The sequence below is a fragment of the Narcine bancroftii genome, chromosome 6 (genome assembly GCF_036971445.1).
Source record: "Narcine bancroftii isolate sNarBan1 chromosome 6, sNarBan1.hap1, whole genome shotgun sequence".
Taxonomy (NCBI): domain Eukaryota; kingdom Metazoa; phylum Chordata; class Chondrichthyes; order Torpediniformes; family Narcinidae; genus Narcine; species Narcine bancroftii.
Genome location: NC_091474.1, coordinates 53,074,671 through 53,096,571, shown reverse-complemented (window position 1 = coordinate 53,096,571; position 21,901 = coordinate 53,074,671). Strand labels below are relative to the sequence as shown.

The window sequence follows — 21,901 nt, the reverse complement described above, 5'->3', positions numbered from 1 at the left end:
ATTCACAATAGTTCAGCACAACTTTGTGAGGAATTATTTAATTTCACAGCACAAAAAAGGCCCTTAGGCCCATCTACACCAATCTTGCTTGCCCACATTAGTTCTTATACTTCCTTGCATTTAAGTGTTTATTGCCCCATGAATGTAGTGATTGTATCTGATTCCACCACCTCCTCTGATGTTCCAAATACCAAGTACACAATGTACAAAAAAACATTTCCCCTCAAACCTCCTTCCCACCTTAAACCAATGCCTATTTGTTTCTGGTAACCCAACTGCAGGAAGAAAGATTCTGACTGCCTAACTGATCTATGCTCATAATACCTCAATCAAGTCACTCCTTGGACTCCTTCACTCAGGGAAATCAAACCCAGCCATTCTGAACTCTCCCCTGAATTAAAGTCCTCCAATTCTGCCAAGATCCTGGTGTATGACTTTTCCACTCTCTCCAATTCAACCATATCCTTCCTATAACATAGTGACCAGAACTGCACACGACACTTCAAATGCACAATTCAACCATATCCTTCCTATAACATAGTGACCAGAACTGCACACGACACTTCAAATGCAGTCTGACCTGTGTTTTGTAAATTTGGACACCAGGTGTTCAATTTCATTTTCTGTTCCATGCCTTATGAAGGCACGCATGCCATATGCTCTCTTCGCCTCACCTATCTGTTGCCACTTTCAAATAACTGGCAACTGGCTCCAAACATGAGAGCTATGTTCAGGGCTAATGAAATAAACATACGGAAATGAGGTTCAGCTCTTCCCACCCTACCCACCTATCCATACTCCTGAGGCCACTTCTGCCATAACTACAGGAAGTGCAAAACCTGGTCCCTGTAACTTCACCTCCAACCAGGGCCACGGACAGATCTCCAAGGTGAGGCACCTCGTCCAATCTGACCATCTGCATCCGGTGTACTCAACGTGGCCTCTACATCTGTGAGATCGAACACAGACTGGGTGACAACTTCACCAAACACAGGCACTCTGTTTGTGGACCCACACCAGAGCTTCCTGCCAAATATGTTTATTTTCAACCTCATCCACTGTCAGGGAGAGTCCAAACATAAACTGTACCCAACCTGAGGTAAACCACCACCCCACCCCCCTCAATTTGGTTCCACTGTTTCCACCTCTTCTTTACTTCCCCCGACACAGAAATCTTGGAATGTGCTGGGCTCTGCAGGGTCTACACCCTCCTGTTGAAAGCCCAAGCCAGGTGGGCTGGACATGTGGTCAGAATGCCAGACAGCCAATTGTCTAAGCAGCTGCTTTACGGAGAACTGCCAGGGCAAGCGCTCAGTCGGGGGTGGGGGGGGGGGGGGGTGGCAGAAGAAACGTTATAAAGACTACCTCAAAGTGTCCTTCACAGGCCTGGGTATTGTTAGGTAAAAACATCATGAGCTGGGAATGTAGAAGGAGTCACCCAGTGCTGGGCCGTAACAAGATGCAGTTGTAACCTTGTACTCTCAAGATAAGAGTGGGGATGACAAATTGATGTGCAGGAAACTAGCAGAGAAGGATAGCAACAGTTTATTCATTGGACAATGTCATGGTATGATAATTTACTAAGTACGTATCCTAAGATATATAAAAAACACCACTTGCTGATAACGACAGAATGCGCCTTCTCCAACTAACACTGTTAGTTGCAAGTGTTACAATCTGGCAATAAAGAACAAAGAACCTTGATTTCGACTCAGTCTGGTGTTTGACTCACTCATTCATGAACAAAGCAGACCTAACAGTGTCGACATCAACACGTGGGAGAAGCTTGCCCTCAACCATCCAGTTGGCTATCAAGATCACCACAGGAACCCGTGCAGCTGAAGTCAGGAACATCACCAAGGCGCAATGAAAGCGTGCTGTGCGCAAGGCCCAAGAAGCATCCACTGCCACGACAGCACCCACCCACTTGTGTCCCACATGTGGGAGAGCCTTCAGGGCCTGGATTGGCCTCAAAAGTCACCTCCAGACCCACAGCTGCCAATCTCCCATTTGATTTTGAAGTCATGGTCATCTTCGACTACGAAGGACGAACAACAATTTACTCCTGTACTTAATCTTCTAACTACTCCTGGCCATAGTGGTCTCTCCACCTCCCACCTTCTGTCCAATACCCGATCATCTCTTGGTCACTCCCCAGCTTCTTTCTCCTTCATATTAGAAACATCACACATCTTTTTCTTTCATCTCGATGAAAGGTCCCGACCTGAAAAGCAGACTGACCATTTCCACCCACAGATGTTGCCTGACTTGCTGAGTTCCTCCAACGGCTCATTGTTTTTGAATTGAAACTAACATTACCCAGAGATTCCTAATCCAAGAGCACAGCCTGGTGGCAAGTAAAAGCAAATTGTAGTAGTATCCTGGGCAGCTGAAAAGAATATCGCTAAGTCGTAGAAGAAGGTTTGAGTCTACGCCAACCATTAAGCATCAAATTTTACATGAATCCTGATTCTCACATCCCTATTCTTCCCACCAATTTGACCAGTGATGAACTCAAGGCAGTTTACAGCAGTTAATGCCTATCACTGTTCACAACTTTAAGGTATGGGAGGAAGCGAAGCACCCAGGCAGGGTCATGGGGAGAACAGACACAAAAAGGACTTACAAGTCCTGGGTGTCTGGGGCTGCAAAGCAGTGGCTCAACTCATAGAGTGACCAAGCCTTCTATTTTGCTTTGGATGACGAGGAAGATCACCGAGAGAACTTCAACCACTTGGGGCGTGTGCAGGGCTGAACATTTGGTTATTTTGCTTTGGATGACGAGGAAGATCACCGAGAGAACTTCAACCACTTGGGGCGTGTGCAGGGCTGAACATTTGGTTATTTTGCTTTGGATGATGAGGAAGATCACCGAGAGAACTTCAACCACTTGGGGCATGTGCAGGGCTGAACATTTGGTTGCTTATCTCCCATTTCCCTGGGAACACTGAAGGAGGTTGAGAACAAAAAAGGCTTGCTGAATCACTTCAGAGAGCAGTTAACAGTCAACATCGAGTCCACGCTGCTGAAGATCCAGCTGCGCTGGATGGGTCACGTCTCCAGAATGGAGGACCATCGCCTTCCCAAGATCGTATTATATGGCGAGCTCTCCACTGGCCACCGTGACAGAGGTGCACCAAAGAAAAGGTACAAGGACTGCCTAAAGAAATCTCTTGGTGCCTGCCACATTGACCACCGCCAGTGGGCTGATAACGCCTCAAACCGTGCATCTTGGCGCCTCACAGTTTGGCGGGCAGCAGCCTCCTTTGAAGAAGACCGCAGAGCCCACCTCACTGACAAAAGGCAAAGGAGGAAAAACCCAACACCCAACCCCAACCCACCAATTTTCCCTTGCAACCGCTGCAATCGTGTCTGCCTGTCCCGCATCGGACTGGTCAGCCACAAACGAGCCTGCAGCTGACGTGGACTTTTTACCCCCTCCATAAATCTTCGTCCGCGAAGCCAAGCCAAAGATTTTGGGATGGCACAAAAGTCATTACCACGCCCTTTTGGATAAGTATTCCTTGAAAGGCTTAAGAAAAGCCCTGAAGGCTTTTCTTGTCAACCTGACAAGATGCATTGTTACTTTTTATCTCCAAGCTGCTTTGAATTGAATTTAGATTCTCAAAATAGTAGGACAGAATATTATTCGCAGTCCATTGTCAGGACTTGCCTCTGAATAAAATCTGGCAATATTTCCACTCTCATGTTAATTGCGTGCTGGGGTGTTCTCATAAGGCAGTGACCCAAATTCCTTAGATAGTATTGTATTTGTCCATTACCTTACTCCTACATTTCGTTAAACATACCAGCATCGTGGGAAGACACTCACCACATGGAATGTTGCAGATCAGGGTGGTGTCTCACCACCTTTTTAGTTGCTGGGATCAGGTAGTAAAAGTTGGGCTTACCTTCAGCATCAACATACCATGAACGAACAGAAGTCAAAGCAGGAATTAGACAAGAAATTTAATATCACTTGGGCAGATCATTTGAAAGTACATTAGTAGAATCATAGACATCCTTGCACAGGAGGCTCAATGGACTCCCCATTTTCCTTAGCAAAATTAATTTAGAACACCACAGCACAGTACTGGCCCTTCAGTCCTTGATGTTGTGCTGACCCATATATTCCCTAAAAAATGCTAAGCTCTCATTACTCTGTAACCCTCTGTTTTCTTCCATCCATGTGTTTGTCTAAGAGTCTGTTAAATGCCCCTAATGTTTCAGCCTCCACCACCATACCCACCCGGTAAGACATTCACAACTCTGTGTATAAAACTTACCCCTGATGTCTCCCCTAAACACCTCTCCCTACACTTTGTACAAATATCCCCTGATGTTTGTTGATCCTTCCCTGGGAAAAAGGTGCTGGCTGTCCACCCGATCTATGTCTCTCATAATCTTGTAGACAACTATCAAGTCTCCTCTCATCCTTCTATGCTCCAAAGAGAAATGTCCCAGCTCTGTTAACTTGCCTCATAAGACTTAATTTCCAAACCAGGCAACATCCCAGTAAATCTCCTCTGCACCCTCTCCATAGCTTCCACATAATGAGGTGACCAGAACTGAATGCATTACTCTAAGTGTGGTCTCATCAAAAATTTGTAGAGTTGCAAAATGACCTCTCTACTCTTGAACTCAATTCCCCCTATTAATGAAGCCCAGCATCTGATAGGCCTTCTTAACTATCCTATCAACCTGTGTGGCGACCTTGAGGGATGTATGGATTTGAACATCAAGGTCCCTCTATTCATCCACACTCATAACTAACTGACCATTAACCTTGTACTCAGTCTTCTGGTTTATCCTTCCAAAATGTAGCACTGCATTTATCCAGATTGAAATTCATCTGCCACTTTTCCGCCCAACTCTGCATCCTGTCTATATCCTCTTGTAACCTTCGAAAACCTTCAGCTCCATCTACAACTTCTCCAATCTTGGTGTCATCTGCAAACTTACTGACCCATCCTTCCGCCTCTTCATCCAGGTCGTTTATAAAAAATCACAGAGCAGGGGTCCCAGAACAGATTACTGCGGCACTCCACTAGTCACCGACCTCCAGGCAGAATACTTTCCTTCCACTACTACTCTCTGCTTTCTTCCTAAAAGCCAATTTTTTATCCCCACAGCCAAGGTTCACTGATCCCATGCCTCATGACTTTCTGAGTAAGTCTCTCATAGGAGACTTTGTCAATGGCTTGCTAAAATCTATGTCGACCACATCTACCACCCTACCCTCATCAATTTCTTTTGTTGCTGCCTCAAAAAGCCATGCTGACTATCCTTGAACAGACTGTACTTCTCCAAATGCTCATAGATCCTACCCTTAAGAATCCTCTCCATTAGTTTACCCACCACTGATGTAAGACTCACTGGTCTATAATTCCCAGGATTCTCCCTACTACCTTTTTTAAGCAAGGGGACTACATTAGCCATTCTCCAATCCTCCGGCACCTCTCCTACGGCCAAAGAGGACTCAAAGATTCTGCCTCAGGTATCTCTTCTTTCACTTCCCACAGCAGCCTGGGATATATCATGTATGGATCTGGGGACTTATCACTGTGAAGTCGGAATAGAACAGGCTTGAGTCCTGGTCATTGGAAGAAGTGTTGGATATTCTTAAAAACGTTAAGATTGACAAGTCCCCAGATCCAAAGTAAAGTAAAGTATTCATTTAGGACCTCCCCAACCTCCTCTGTCTCCAGGTACGTTGCCTCCTTTATCCTTTAGCGGCCCCACCTTCATTCTCGTAATCCTTCTGTTCTTCACATACTCATAGATTGCCTTGGGGTTCTCCTTAATCCTACATTCCAAGGCCTTCTCATGCCCCCTTCGAGCTCTCCTAAGTCCTTTCTTAAGCTTCTTCCTGGCTACCACATACCATGAGCTCTTCCTGTTTCCTGCTTCCTATATCTAATATACGCTTCCAACTTCCTCTTGATTTGCTGCCTCACCTATTTCATCAGCCACGGCTCCATTTTCCGACCATCATTTCCTTGTGTCAGTGGGACAAACCTATCCTGAACCTAGAACGTGGTCCCTAAACTTCCTCCACATTACTTCTGTGCTTTCACCCTTAAACATGTTTTCAATTTACTCTCGCTAGTTCCTGCCTCATCCCTTCATCATTAGCCCTTCCCCAGTTAAACATTTTCCCAGATTAACTGTTTCTATCCTTTTCCATGGCTATGTTGAAGCTAAGGGAGTTGTGGTCACTCTCACCAAAATGCTCCCTCACTGAGAGACCCACCACCTGACTACATTCATTACCCAGAACCAGATCCAAAATGGCTTCTCCTATTGTTGCCCGGTCCACAATGTTAGGAATCCTTCTTGCATACACCTAACAAATTCAGCTCCATCTATCCCTCTTGCAGTCAGGAAGTAGCAGATAATATTAGGGAAGTTGAAGTCACCCATAACAACAACCCTATTTCCTGCACCATTCCAAGATCTGACTGCTTATCTGCTATTTTGGGGCCTATAGACTACTCCCTTCCTATTTCTGACTCCCCCCCGCCACCCCCAACCACTCAGTAGAAAAAGGTTCTTTTTCTTTCCATTCACATAAGTATGCCCTATGCCATAGGTGCTCTGTGATTAGTAAGGGATTGCTTAAGGTGGTATGTGGGTGGAAATAAAAAGTTTGAAAACCACTGTTTTAATCATCCCTAATTGACTCGTTATGTGCACGGTTTCAAAACTCCAAAGGAAATGGGCCAATGACAATTTTTCTCAAGCAAAATATTTCTGCCACAATTGGGTCTAGAGCAGTGATTCTCACCCTTCCCTTCCCATTCACATACCACCTTAAGCAATCCTTTACTAATCACTGAGCACCGATGGCATAGGGATTACTTAAAGTGGGATGTGAGTGGAAAGTAAAAGGTTGAGAACTACAGGTCAACAGCCTCCTCCCTTTCTTTAGCCCTTCTTTCCTCTCCCCCCCTTCCTCTTCCACCCTTTCCCTCTCTTCCCCCCTTCCTTGCCCTCCAACCCTCCACCTTTTTATTCAGACATCTGCCTGTTTCATTCCTTACACTTGTCTGAACTACTTAACATCCTGCTCCCAATAAGGCTTGCACCTCAACACCGCTACACCTAAGCTCTCTACATGCAAGCCCTCACAGGGACAGGGAAGTCTGCACGCACGTCGTGGAACAAAGACGAAAGACTCATCGGGGGTTGTTGAGACTCGTGAATGTAAACATCTCCTGCGGACAGAAAGAGTTTGGCGGGTGTGTGTAAAGATGATACCTTGATTGAAGTCATATGTCCTGCCCCAAGCAGACCGCAGCAGAAGAAATAAATCAGAGAAATTGTGCAGCTGCTTGAATCCTGGGCAAAAGGAAAACTGCCGGAGGAACTCAGCACGTCAGACATGGGTAGAAATGGTTAAGTCAACATTTCTGGTCAATTCCCTTTATCAAGATGAAGATAGGGAGTTAGTGTCCCAAGACTCAAGCTAACTCATGAACTTGAAGGGTGTTCCCTTCCTAGCGGAGATAATTCACTGGTCTTCCTCCCACTTCCAAATAATGACCAATAATAATTATTTTGAAACAGAGCATTGAAATTCTGCTGATAGATTACAGCATAGATTGTACAGATTTGCTTTTTTCCTTCCTATAAATTTCAGCAGCAAAGCTTAAAAAGAACATTTTTTATTGGAAAATACTTGAGTCTGCTGAAGAAAATGATTTCCTTTAGTAGCACAGCTACAAGACATGAGAACCAAGGCCGTGCTGTTCTCAAAACTCATGCTTGATGATTTACTGAAGTCCGCAGATAACAGGTCATGTGAATAGTCATGAACAGGCTGTAGAATGAATGGGAAGCTAACCCCTGGAAAAAGGCTTGTACCCATCGGTCCATGGGTTTTCTTGCAGAAAGACCCTGTTGTAGTTTACCCAGAACCATACAGCACAGTTCAGGCCCTTCGGCCTTCTCATGTTACAGAGCACATGCTTTTCAAAGTTAATACAATTGTGTTGAACTCGCTTTGTTATATTTAATCAAAGCTAACACTGCCACAATTTTAACATCTAAGGAATACACACATGACTGAGCTACTCTGCTTGAAAATGAGGCTGTACCTGTGAGAGGTGCACTGTAATATCTTCAAAAGCAGGTGAATTGTTTTTAGTCGTTGATGACCGGTCTGCTGACAAGCTGCGCCCACTTGCCACTCCCAAATTTCAGCCAGTGGAAGATGTGGGAGAATCCTCTCCTCCGAAAGCATTTGCTTGAGTATCTCAAACCCTTGGAGAGGAAAGAGGACCATCAGAACAAGCTGAGAATGGACAAGCAAAAGAAACTTTCATCCCCGAACTGGAAATGTTCGCCTGCACTGTGCTACCAGTGTTAACACACAACTGCAATGTGGTGCAGCAGGATGAAGAAGGTAAAAGGAAAGAGATTCAACCAAATTCAAAAGAAGATACATGAATAACCATAGAACACTGAACAGTACAGGTCCTACGGCCTTCGATGTGCGGACCTAAAAATTCCTAACAAGAAAAGCAAAGCCCTTCCTACCATTTAAACTTCCACTTTCCTTCCAACCATGTGTCTGTCTAAGAGACTCTTAAATGCCCCTAACGTTTAACCTCCACCACCACCCCTGGCTTTCAAAGCACCCACAAATCTGGAACAAAACTGACCACTGATTTCTCCCCAAAACTTTCATCCCTTCTATTTAGTGTTGGCGGTTCATGCCCAGGATCCAGCTGTCGACTTTAACAGTGTCTCTCATAATCCTGTGTACCTCTATTATAACATGTTACAAAATAAAGCAAATAAAATTAATGATAAAAGTATGGTATATTAGCATACCCCATTGTTGACTTCGGATCCACACCACCTCATGCACTGCTCTATTTCCCATCCACACCACCTCCTGCACTGCTCCACTTCACATCCACACCGCCTCCTGCACTGCTCTACTTCACATTCACACGGTCTGCTACACTGCTCTACTTCCCATCCACACTGCATCCTCCACAGCTCTACTTCCCAAATGCACTGCTCCACTTCCCATCCACACCACCTCCTGCACTGCTCCACTTCCCATTCACACCATCTCCTGAACTTGCTCTCCTTCCCATCTGCAATGCTCTACTTCCCATCCACACCATCACCTGCACTGCTCCACTTTCCATCCACACTGCCTCCTCCACTGCTCAACTTCCCATCTGCACTGCTCCACTTCCCATCCACACCAACACCTGCACTGCTCCACTTCCCTTCCATACCAACTCCTGCACTGCTCCACTTTCCAAACACAGCACCTCTGGCACTGCTCCACATCCCATCCACACCACCTCCTGCACTGCTCCACTTCCCATTCACACCATCACTTGCACTGCTCTACTACCCATTTGCACTGCTCCATTTCCATTCCACACCACCTCTTGCACTACACCACTTACATTCCACACCACCTCCTGCACTGCTCCCCTTCTGATCCACACCACCTCCTGCACTGCGCCACTTCCCATCGACACCTTCTCCATCACTCCACTACTTCACATCTGCACTGCTCCAATTGCCATCCACACCACCTCCTGAACTGCTCCATTTCCAATCCACACCACCGCCTGCAGTGCTCCACTTCCCATCCACACCACCTCCTGCACTGCTCCACTTCGCATCCAAACCATCTCCTGAACTTGCTCTCCTTCCATCTGCAATGCTTTACTTCCCATCCACACCATCTCCTACACAGCTCCACTTCCCATCGACACAGGTTCCTGCGCTGCTCCACTTCCCATCCATACCACCTCCTGCACTGCTGCACTTCCTATCTACACCACCTCCTGCACTCCTCCACTTCCATTCTGCACTGCACTAAGTCCCATCCACACCACCTCATGCAGTGCTCCACTTTCCATCCACACCGCCTCCTGTTCTGCTCCACTTCCCAACCACACCACTTCCTGCACTGCTCCATTTCCCATCCACACTACCTCTTGCACTGCTCCACTCCCCATCAAATCATCTACTGCATCGGTCCACTTCCATCCATACCAACTGCTGCACAGCTCCACTTCCCAAACACACCACCTCTAGCACTGCTCCACTTCCCATCCACACCATCTCAGGCACTGCTCTACTTCTCATCGGCACTGCTCTACTTCTCATCCGCACTGCTCTACTTCCCAACCACACCACCTCCGGCACAGCTCCACTTCCATTCCACACCACCTCCTGCACTGCTCCACTCCAATCGACACCGCCTCCTGCACTGCTCCACTTCCCATCCACACCGCCTCCAGCACTGCTCAACTTACCATCTGCACTGCACCACTTCCATTCCACAACACCTCCTGCACTGCTCCCATTATCATCCACACCATCTCCTGCACTGCTCCCATCATCATCTCCACCACCACCTGCACTGCTCCATGTCCCATTCACACCATCTCCTGCACTGTTCCACTTCCCATCTACACTGCTCCACTTCCCATCCACACCACCTTCTGCACTGCTCCACTTCCCTTTCACGCCATCTCCTGCACTGCTGTACTTCCAATCTGCACTACTCCACTTCCCATTCATACCATCTGCTGCAGTGCTCCACTTCCCATCCACACCACCTCCTGCACAGCTCCCATCATCATCTCCACCACCTCCTGCACTGCTCCATGTCCCATTCACACCACCTCCTGCACTGCTCCCATCATCATCCACACCACTTCCTGCACTGCTCCCATCATCATCTCCACCACCTCCTGCACTGCTCCATGTCCCATTCACACCATCTCCTGCACTGTTCCACTTCCCATCTGCACTGCTCCACTTCCCATCCACACCACCTCCTGCACTGCTCCACTTCCCATCTGCACTGCTCCACTTCCCATCCACACCACCTCCTGCACTGCTCCACTTCCCATTCACGCCATCTCCTGCACTGCTCTACTTCCAATCTGCACTACTCCACTTCCCATTCATACCATCTGCTGCAGTGCTCCACTTCCCATCCAAACCAGTTCCTGCACTGCTCCACTTCCATTCCACACCGCCATCTCCACTGCTCGATTTCCCATCTGCACTGCCCCACTTCCCATCCACACCACCTCCTGCACTGCTCCACTTCCCATCCACGCCATCTCCTGCACTACTCTACTTCCAATCTGCACTACTCCACTTCCCATTCATACCATCTCCTGCACAGCTCCACGTCCCATCCATACCACCTCCTGCACTGCTCCACTTCCAACCACATCACCTCCTGCACTGCTCCACTTCCCATCCACGCCATCTCCTGCACTGCTCTACTTCCAATCTGCACTACTCCACTTCCCATTCATACCATCTCCTGCACTGCTCCACGTCCCATCCAGACCATCTCCTGCACAGCTCCACTTCCCATCCAGAAAATCTCCTGCACTCCTCTACTTCCCATCTTCATTGCTCTACTTCTCATACACACCACCTCCTGCACAGCTCCACTTCCCATCCACACCACCTCCTGCACTGCTCCACTTTCCATACACACCACCTCCTACACTGCTCCACTTTCCATACACACCGCCTCCACCACTGCTCTACTTCCCATCTGCACTGCTCCACTTCCCATTCATACCATCTCCTGCACTGCTCCACTTCCCATTTGCACTGCTCCACTTCCCATCCACACTGCTTCCTGCATTGCTCTACTGCCCATCTTCACTGCTCCATGTCCCATCCACACCACGTCCTCCACTGCTCCACTTCCAATCCACACCATCACCTGCACTGCTCCACTTCCCATCCATACCGCCTCCTGCACGGCTCCACTTCCCGTTCACACTGCCACCTGCACTGCTCCTAGTTTCCATCTGCACTGCTGCACCACCCACCTAAAACATCTCCTGCATTGCTCCACTTCCATTCCACACCACCTCCTGCATTGCTCAACTTCCATTCCACACCAACTCTTGCACTGCTCCACTTCCCATCCGCTACATCTCCTGCACTACTCTACTTCCCAACTGCACTGCTCTACTTCCCACCCACAACACCTCCTGCACTGCTCCACTTCGCATCCACACCGCCTGCTGCACTGCTCCACTTCCCATCCACACCGCCTGCTGCACTGCTCCACTTCCCATCCACACCGCCTCCTGCACTGCTTGATATCCCATCTGCACTGCTCCCCTTCCCATCCATGCCATCTCCCGCTCTGCTCTACTTCCAATCTGCACTACTCCACTTCCCATTCATACCATCTCCTGCACTGCTCCACATCCCATCCATACCACCTCCTTCACTGCTCCACTTCCCATTTGCACTGCTCCACTTCCCATCCACACTGCTTCCTGCACTGCTCTTCTTCCCATCTTCACTGCTCTACTTCCCATCCACACCCCTTCCAGCACTGCTCCACTTCCCATCCACACCACCTTCTGAAATGCTCCACTTCCCATCCAGACCATCTCCTGCACTGCTCCACTTCCCATCCAGAAAATCTCCTGCACTCCTCTACTTCCCATCCACTCCACCTCCTGCACAGCTCCACTTCCCGTCCACACCACCTCCTGCACTGCTCCACCCCATACACACCGTCTCCACCACTGCTCTACTTCCCATCTGCACTGCTCCACTTCCCATCCACACCATCTCCTGAACTGCTCCACTTCCCATCACACCAGTTCCTGCACTGCTCCACTTCCCATCCACATCACCTCCTGCACGGCTCCACTACCTATCCACACCATCTCCTGCACTGCTCCACTTCCATTCCACAACACCTCCTGCACTGCTCCCACCATCATCCACAACACCTCCTGCACTGCTCCCCTTCTGATCCACACCACCTCTTGCACTGCTCCACTTCCCATCCATACCTTCTCCTTCAGTGCACTACTTCCCATCTGCACTGCTCCATTTGCCATCCACACCACCTCCTGAACTGCTCCATTTCCCATCCACACCACCGCCTGCACTGCTCCACTTCCCATCCACACCACCTCCTGCACTGCTCCACTTCCCATCCAAACCATCTCCTGAACTTGCTCTACTTCCCATCTGCAATGCTCTACTTCCCATCCACACCACCTCCTGCACAGCTCCACTTCCCATCAACACAGGTTCCTGCACTGCTTCATTTCCCATCCACACTGTCTCCTACACTGCTCCAGTTCCCATTCACAACGCCTCCTGCACGAATCCACCTTTGTTACGAATTAACAAACCTCATTATTGCTTACAAAGGAACATCTGTCTATGGTAAATTCAAAATAATAGTTTTTAATTCACACATTTCCATTACAATTTTCCATCCACACCACCTGCACTCATCCACTTCCCATGCCTCCCACCGTCTGTACGGACTCACCAGTCAAGAACCGCCCACGGTGACCTCCTGTCACTGTGAATTTGTAACCCCAATCATTGGTGTCAAGATCGGATGTAAATCGGTAATATAGTGTATCGCCTGGAAGAAATCAAAGAAAACGTCCATGTGAGAGCTAAAATTCTTCTAAAAATATGGTGCTGTTGCAAGATGTGAAAATAAATAGTACCGAACCATTGAATCCATTGAGTGTACTTCTACTCTCAGAGCAATCCCACTCTCCACTTATAACTTACTCTCTCTTCGATGCTCCTTGACCTCCCTCCAATTCCTTACCTACCCTCTGGGTAATTTACTGCAGCTAATTCACATTCAAGCAACACACCTTTGGGATATGGCGGGGAACTGGAGCACCTCTGCGGTGATGAGGAAAACATAAAAACTCTCAACATATCAGTTCAGGGTTATATAGGAGCACATTAGAACTGCAAGGCGTCACCACTACCTGCTCTTTTCCCTCTTGGAGATATACAGTTGAGATCTAAATTAAGTTGTGTTTTTGTAAGAGTCTAGTTTCCAAAGGTGGCTATGTTTCTTGGATTAGTTGGAAAAATTTAGTGACATGCGCAGTCCTTTTAAGCACCAGCGACCTGGGTTTAAACCCGTGCTGTCTGTAAGAAGTTGGTATGTTCACTCCATATCTGCATGGGTTTCCTCTGGGTGCTCCAGTTTCCTCCCACTGTTCTAATGATGTATGGGATTTGCAGGTTAAATGTTCTCATGGGTGTTTTGGGTGCCCGAGGTCATGGGCTGAAAGTGCCTGTTCTCATGCTGGATCTCTATTTCAATTATATTAATGAACCTATGGGTACAGGTAACAAGATTTCTTAAAATTGTGGCCATTGATAGACAGGGTGGTGAAGGCATGCTTGGCACTCGTGCTTTCATCGATCAGGCCACCGAGTACAGGAGCTGGGAGTTCAAGATACTTTTTTATTGTCATGCAATAAAATAGAAAATTTACTATTACACAAAATTTCCTTTCGTCCGCTGTAAGGAAGACAAAGAGTCACCATTAGCAATGTCTGCCGCCCCTTTCAGTAAGAGAAGTAAAAGAGAGTCCCATCAGCATCACTGAGCGTCCGTGGGTTCTGTAGCCGCATGACTCCTGTTCTACTAGTTAGCTCCAGATCCAAACCTTTGATACGATCAGAAAGTCTTCAGCACCTGAGGCCCTCAGGGAGCCCTTCTTGCCCTCAGCTCCCTCTTGAATCCTGGTTCCAATACCTGGTTCCCATGAGCTAGTCTCCAGTAGATACAGCCTGTGTGGGTCCTTCAGTCGCTGAGCCCCTCACTGGGCCGGTGCCAGCAGGGGTCATCCTCCTGCAGGGTTTCCTCTGCCTCTCCTTCTCAATGGGGAGTGTTTCTTCCCATTTCTGGGTGCCCAGTGCCAGTCCACTGCTCCCCCACTGTCTGCAACCCCTCAAGACCACTGCTAACATAGATGCTGCCCACTAGGGCACAGACCCCACGGTTGCTGATTTTAAATAAAAACACAGTTGGCTCCTTTAACAGGCCATTCAAAGATTGTATGACGCTGTTGACATTAGCACCGGACCGCAGCTCTGTTTGTGTTGCCATTTTTTTTCATGTTACACCTGCACAAGGCATTGGTAAGGCCACATTTGGAATACTGCGTCCAGTTCTGGTATGCTTGCAAGAGGAAAGTCATTCAAGAGGAAATGGTGCATAAGAAGTTTCACAGCAGAATGGAGGGCTTGAGTTGCAATGAAAGGCTGGATAGGCTTGACCTTTAAACACTGAGGGGTAACCTCAGGGGTAAACAAAACCATGAGGGAAATTGATGAGGTGACAAAGGCTTCATCCCAGGGTGGGAGAGACTAGAGGGCTTAGGTTTACAGTGAGACGGTGAGAGATTTGCCATCTCCCACCCATGGGGGAACTTTTTTCCATGCAGAGGGTGATGGGTATATGGAATAAGCTACCAGAGTAAATGAGAACAAATTCGCCATTTAAATTATATTTGTTCAAGAACAAGGATATGAAAGGGTTAAAGGTATATAGACCAGCGCAAACAAATAGGACACACTTAGGTGGACAACATGTTCAGTACAGAAGTGTTGGGCCGAAGAGCCTGTTTCTAAGTCTCCATGACCGGTTATCTAGAGACCTGGGTTGATTAATGTTGGGTTCACAAGTCCCTCTAGGGCAGCATTCCCCAAAATGGGTTCCACAGAAGAAATGACTGAAAGTTATAACTATCTACCTTTCAACCTGCTTTGCTTTAAATTACTTTTAACCTCTACCTTTAATTCACTTTATTTACGCAGCAGTTGCAAACAGTTGCCTCCACCCTAAGAAAACAAAATGACGTCATGAGGCCTGACGTCAGCAGTGCAGGCATCAGGCCTGTGCATCATTTTCAACCAATGAGAATCGGATTTATTTTGGTGTGAACCTGGTATTTTTTAAAAGATATTTCACGTGTGCAATATTAACTATCAAGGATCGTTGGATCAAAAATGAAACTAGGAGACAGGATAATTCATCTGAAGAAAGTTCTGAGGTGCCACCATTTTTTCATGAAGATTCTGCCATGATGGCTATAATCAGAAAAATCAAGACGAAATCAATGAAGATATGACAAAAATTATTTGTCACTTGGATTCACCTCAGGTGGGAATAAAGATGCACAATGTGTTTTATGTGGTAAAATTCTGTCTTAACAGTTCTTTGGCCCTAACAAAAATTAAAAAGACACCTGGAAACAAATTATCCCCAGCACAAAGATAGGGATGTGATCTTCTTTAAAAGAAAACTAGATTCACTTGGAACCTGTAAAGGTTTTATGATGGAAACCGTAGAGAGAGCAAAGACAGAGAATGAAAATACGACTGAAGCTTCTTACAGGATAATTTATTAAATTGCCTTGCTGGAAAGGCCCACACGATTTATCAGTATAAGAATATGAAAACCTAATCAACGTTACATCCAATTTTCAGTTGCAGCAAAGATTTAAAGATTTTCCACTAAGTTCTGGATTAGCCTGAGTGAAGACTATCCGTCTTTGGTCAAATCTGCTGTGCTTTGCCTATTACCATTTTCCACGACTGGATTTTTGTATCTTGCAGCAACGAAAACAAAATACAGAAATCGACTTGATGCTGCTCCTGGTGTAAGGATACAGCTATCTAATATTGTCCCCAATGTTAAGAGAATCTGTGAGGGCAAGAAACAATTTCACTCATCCCACTAAATGTAAATCAAAGGCAACAAACGATTTCAATGTGGAGAATCGTGTATATACCAAGTCTTTTAAACTGGAATTGACAATTGGGGTTCCACGATTTCCAAGTGCTCCCAAAAAGGGTTCTGTGAGGTAAAAAGTTTGGGAAGCCTTGGTCTAGGGCAGTCATGATCTGGCATATTCGAGGCTGCACTAACATGGCCTGCAGATATTGGACTCTGAAGTAGCCCAGGAGATATTGTGGGAATACTAGGAAAAAAACAGCTCAAACACTCTCGGGCAGCATGAAGGGTTGCTGAGAATTTATTTTGACACGATGTTTTGGACAAAGTGATGATAATTGGCCAGGGTTGTTATGTAGAGGAGAGTCGTAGCTGGGTGCTGAAAATGTTTATTTTGTTTTGCAGGGCACCAGGCCATTACAAGTGGCAATATCTGACATAACTGACCCAGAATTTGTAATTACGATTACATAAAACTCCACGACAAGTTTAATAGTTCATTTCACGTTTATCATGGCTCAAAGACACAGCTGTTAGGGTTGCTGATACACACCTCCAGTCATTCAGGTTCATCTAAGCCAGTGGGTGTTTATTAAATTATATTTAAAAATTTATAGATACAGCATGGTAACAGGCCCTTCTGGCTCATGAACCAGTGCTGCCCAAATGTACCCTTGGGAACAATTAACCTACTAACCCTGTACCTTTGAAATATGGAAGGAAACCAGAGAACCTGGAGGAAACCCATGTAGTCTCGGCGGGGAGAACGTACAAACTCCTTATAGACAGAGGATGATTTGAACTGGCTTCGCTGGCACTAACTGCTGTGCTAACCACATCACTGTGGTGTGTATCCGGGGTACTCTGATTTCCATCCACATCTCAGCTGCTCGTGAGTTCATTGAGAGAAGGAGATTGGGCAGGAGTATTATTTTCACAAGAAAATAATATGACTACCCTGCCTCTGCTGCCTCCAAATTCTTCTTCTGAAGTCAGGTCATCTGCGCTGCCCTAACACTCACCTAAAGAGAGAGGAAAGACTAGAGCAGTACAAGATGCCAGGTGAACACCCTTAATACAGGCACAGGCAATTTAGGGTGCACACAACTCGCTTAAAAGGTTGGATCTAGACCAATGACCTTGCCTCACAAATCACACAACTAATTTAAGAGGGTGTATCTAGATCAATCACCTTGCCTCACATATCATACTTCTGCTGGGGAAAACAGCATCAAAAATCTCATTTAGAATTTAAGCTCTGATTTTCTCATTGGAATTCCTTCAGTCCTTTACATCTATTTCCCACACCTCTGTTCTCGCCCCTTCCCCGGGTCAGAACAAGCGCAGAGTTCCCTTGGACTGCAGCTTCCACCTCAACAGACCGAGCCGAGGAGGATCATCCTTCACGATTTCTGCCAGCAGTTCACGCATCACCTTCTCCTCCCCTTCCGGGTTTCGCGAGTCACTGCTCCTCTGCGAGTCTCCACATCGCTCTTCTGACCCTGCTTGTTCTAAGAACAATCCTATGCAATCAGAGGGGATACAATACCTCCCTTCACATCTTCTGGGGTTCCAAACAGTTCCTCCAGGTGAAGCAGTAATTCACCAGCACTTCTTCCAATCTAGTGGATTGCATTTGGTGTTTGCAACTTGTCCTCCTCTACAATAGTGAAGCTAAACGGCACAAAGGGCTACTGCTTTACTCAGTACCTGCATTAAATCACAGGAGCAGAACAGAGAACATAGAAAACTCACAGCCCAAAATAGGCCCTTCAGCCCATAAAGTTGTGCTGAACATATCCCTACCTAAGAAATTACTAGGTTTTCCCATACCCCTCTATTTTTCTAAGCTCCATGTACCTATCCAAAAGTCTCTTAAAGGACCCTATTGTATCTGCCTCCACTACCGTGGCCACCAGCCCATTCCACGCACCCACCACACCCAAGTAGGTGTGAGCTTCCTGTTGTCAGCCATTTTAAATTCATCATCCCACTCCTTTTTGACCTATCAGAGCATGGCCTCCTGCAATGTTACACTCGAACATCACTCCATCCTCCGTCTGACGGCCTCGAAGTCTTGAGAATTCTCCAACTTTAGATAACTCACTCTTGGTTTCTATCAGAACTGGTCATTTCTACCTGCCATCACGCTGGCTCAATTTGTCCGGACCTACTAAGAATGTCCCAGAGTCCCACCAGGATATAGACAAAGAAACATTTCTCTCATTTTAATTGCCCTTTAATTGGATCTAAAATCTGTGAATTCAGGCGACTCCAAACCCTAAATTACTCTGGAGGGGAACACCAAGTGAATCAAGCCTGCATCAACTGATGCAGCAGACTTTCCACCATTGATTTCACAGATTCTCTCTGTCCGCGCTGCTTGCAAAAAGGTATGACGCAAGGGTGTTCAACGAATTGTACCCCTGTCAGGATTAATACATGGAAGCTGCAGGTAAAAGATGACAGAATTTTCTCAACTTAGGCTATGATAAAAATCAGTGTGCTCTAAAACCATTTATCCAAGCAAATTAACAGGAAAATTCAATAAAAACTCATTATTAGTTTGCAAAATTATATTGCCCCAAAATGATGATTGTACATGAAATGCATTTTTCCAATAATGACTAAAAATGCTGGTCAGGCCATCAGAATCATCTATGCTTTATTTGGTTACATTCTGCACCCCAACCAAAGCATTTGGACTGAAGAGAGTGACTGACAGACAACATGAAAATTCTACCTGGAATGTCAAAGTCGATCCACTTATGAGAAGATCCACTGAAGGTGTGTCGATCCTGCTTGTAGTCACTGCTGCTGGACATCAATAACTCATCACAGCCATCCTCAGACACACAATGAGGATCAAATTTCACAGACAGGTAAATGGCACCAGGGATGTGAACTTTGTCCTGGAGTTTTTAAAAAAAAGCTGTTATTAGGGACATTATTCAATACAGAGGATTATCAAAACAACCAAGAAGATCAATGAGCCTTAATTTGCTATAATGGCTTATTCGATATTTGCTTCTGAGTCCAAGGAACTTTGATTCAACTTGCTGCTCACATCTAAAAATATTCAACTTGCTATTCTTCCCGAGAAATGTCCCCAAAATGGATCATTTTATTTACCCTTACATTAAATTCCACCTGCTGTTTTCTTGCCTAACGGAGATGAGGTTAAAAGGAGGACCATGACAGGCAGTTCGATCTTCCAGGACGCCGTGTGATCGGAACCAAGGGAAGAGAGGTGAAGGTGGGGATGGGGGGAGGGGGAAGCTTGCAACGTTAGTTAGACTATATCACAGTAGTGAAGGTAAGGCCAGAGAACCATTATGTGAGGCAGCGTGGGTGAAAATCAGGAACCAAAAAGGTCATAATCACTTCAATTGCCTTCATGAGTGCATACTCTGGGCCATCAGTCATGGGAAAAGTAGCAAAGGTATTATTAAAAATGATTTGGCTTCCCCAACATTGACTGGGAATGTCACAGTGCAGTGGATTGGATGGGGTGAACCTTATGAAGTGTGTCTTGTCCAGCAGCACATGGATTGGCTGACTGGTGAAAGGGTAGTTGTGGACTGTGTACTGGGGAATATAAGGCAGAAAGTAATGGAGGAGGTATCAGTAGGGGAACACTTTAGGACCAGTGACCAGCATTTCAAGCTTTAAGATCATTATGGAAAAGGAGTTAGAATCTTAAATTAGGGCAAGGCTAATTCAACATGACTAGACAGGAAGCAGCAATAGTTAACTCAATGCAAATGTTAGACCAACTGCTAAATGGGAGTGGTGTAAGAGAGTGATGAGGAAGGTCCAGGTTGAACATATTCCCAGGAGGGTGAAGGGCTGAAATGGCAAGGAACTCACTCTGATGTCCCTGGTCAGGAAATTGCCAAAAATCATTCTGAGAAAATCAACATTTGGACGGCCAGGGGCAGATGAGAGCCAACATGGGAAATTGTGCCTCACGAACTTAATAGGATTTTTTGAAATGATAAGGCAAGGATTTTACTAAAATGTGTGACACAAGAACAAACATGGTAGGTTCAAATGGAAGGTTAGGGCACACTGGATAGGAGGTGAATTAGCCTATGGAAAAAAGTAGTTTAGTGACGAGAGTTAGTGATAGGTTTTCAGACTAGAGGACCGTGACCAGTGGTGTACCCCTGGGTTTGGTACAAGGACCCTTGTTTTTTGTGATGTACATAAATGACATTGTCAAGGTTGTTTGTGGCAAGGCAAGTTTGCTGATGACACAAAAATATGTGCTAATGTGGACAGTGAAGAAGGTTAGCTGGGTTTGCAACAGAATCTAGATTAGATGGGAACTGGGATAAGGAATGGCAGGTGTAGTTCAAGTTGGAGAAGTGAGAGGTGCTGCATTTGGGCAGGGATTACTCAGTAATGGCAGGCCCCTAAAGTGTGCTGTGGAGCAGAGGGTCTTAGGGCGCAGGTACTGTACGTGATGGCAACACAGGTAGACAGCGTGGTGAAGAAAACATTTAGAACACTTGTCTTCACCTGTCAGGGCACTGAATACAGGATGTCACGTAGAAGCTATACAAGACATTAGCAAGGCCACACTTAGAATATTGGGTGCTCCTCTGGTTATCTAGCTACAGGAGAAATATTAAAAAGTTGGAAAGGGTACAGAAGATGTATTCAAAGGTTTGAATTTAGAAGGGAGGTGAGGGGACAGTTCTTCACTCAGGGCACATGGAACAAGCTGCCAGGAAAAGTGATGGAGGCAGCTACATTTGAATAACTACAGTACATGGATGGGAGGGGTCCGGGCCTAATATGGGCATATGGGACTAAAGCAGGAGGATACTGCTCTGCATGGACAAGCTCTATCTGTGAGCCTGATTCTGTGCTGTAGGACTACTGTTTGACCAAATTACATTTTCTATTCTCCTCAGTTGTATCTTTCTGATCGCAGACTGCTTTGGTCCAATAAAGGAGCTAGTTCTACTGGAGGCAGCCCAGATGGCATTCACCAGCCTTAGACGCTGTGATGGAGGAGCTATCCACATAAAGGCTATACAGTTTGTATCCATGTTCTTTACAGTTTACAAGAATGTAACCTTATAGGATCCTAAGGAAGCTCATCAGCTCCAGGATAAGGGACGGCTCATTTAAAACTGAGGTACTTGCAATTCCCATGTTATAGTAGTTCAGGTCATGGAAATTCTTCCTTAGTGAATTCACAAATCATGACCAAAATTCTGAAACACCATAAAAATTTGCTGTCATGGAATTTGCATCAATTTGATTTTCAACTCTTATTCCTTTGTGTGTATGCAGAAGATGCAGCTTTGCACAATGGACTACTCTGGGATGGTAAAC

The 21,901-nt window shown here is 46.2% G+C and overlaps 1 protein-coding gene across 9 annotated transcripts in view; it reads right to left on the bottom strand.

Moving 5' to 3' along the window:
• The window catches only part of zzef1 (zinc finger, ZZ-type with EF hand domain 1), a 315,777-nt gene that overhangs the window by 38,607 nt on the left and 255,269 nt on the right, over positions 1 to 21,901 (bottom strand). For 8 of the 9 annotated variants that reach the window (XM_069884994.1, XM_069884997.1, XM_069884995.1 and 5 more), the window contains 3 exons: positions 19,296 to 19,464; positions 13,325 to 13,423; positions 8,100 to 8,265 (listed from right to left, as the gene is read on the bottom strand). In XM_069884994.1, the coding sequence (XP_069741095.1) occupies positions 8,100 to 8,265; positions 13,325 to 13,423; positions 19,296 to 19,464 (434 nt within the window). Of the gene's footprint in view, positions 1 to 1,365; positions 1,522 to 8,099; positions 8,266 to 13,324; positions 13,424 to 19,295; positions 19,465 to 21,901 lie in introns of all 9 variants that reach the window. The other variant, XR_011340087.1, reaches the window with a different exon arrangement.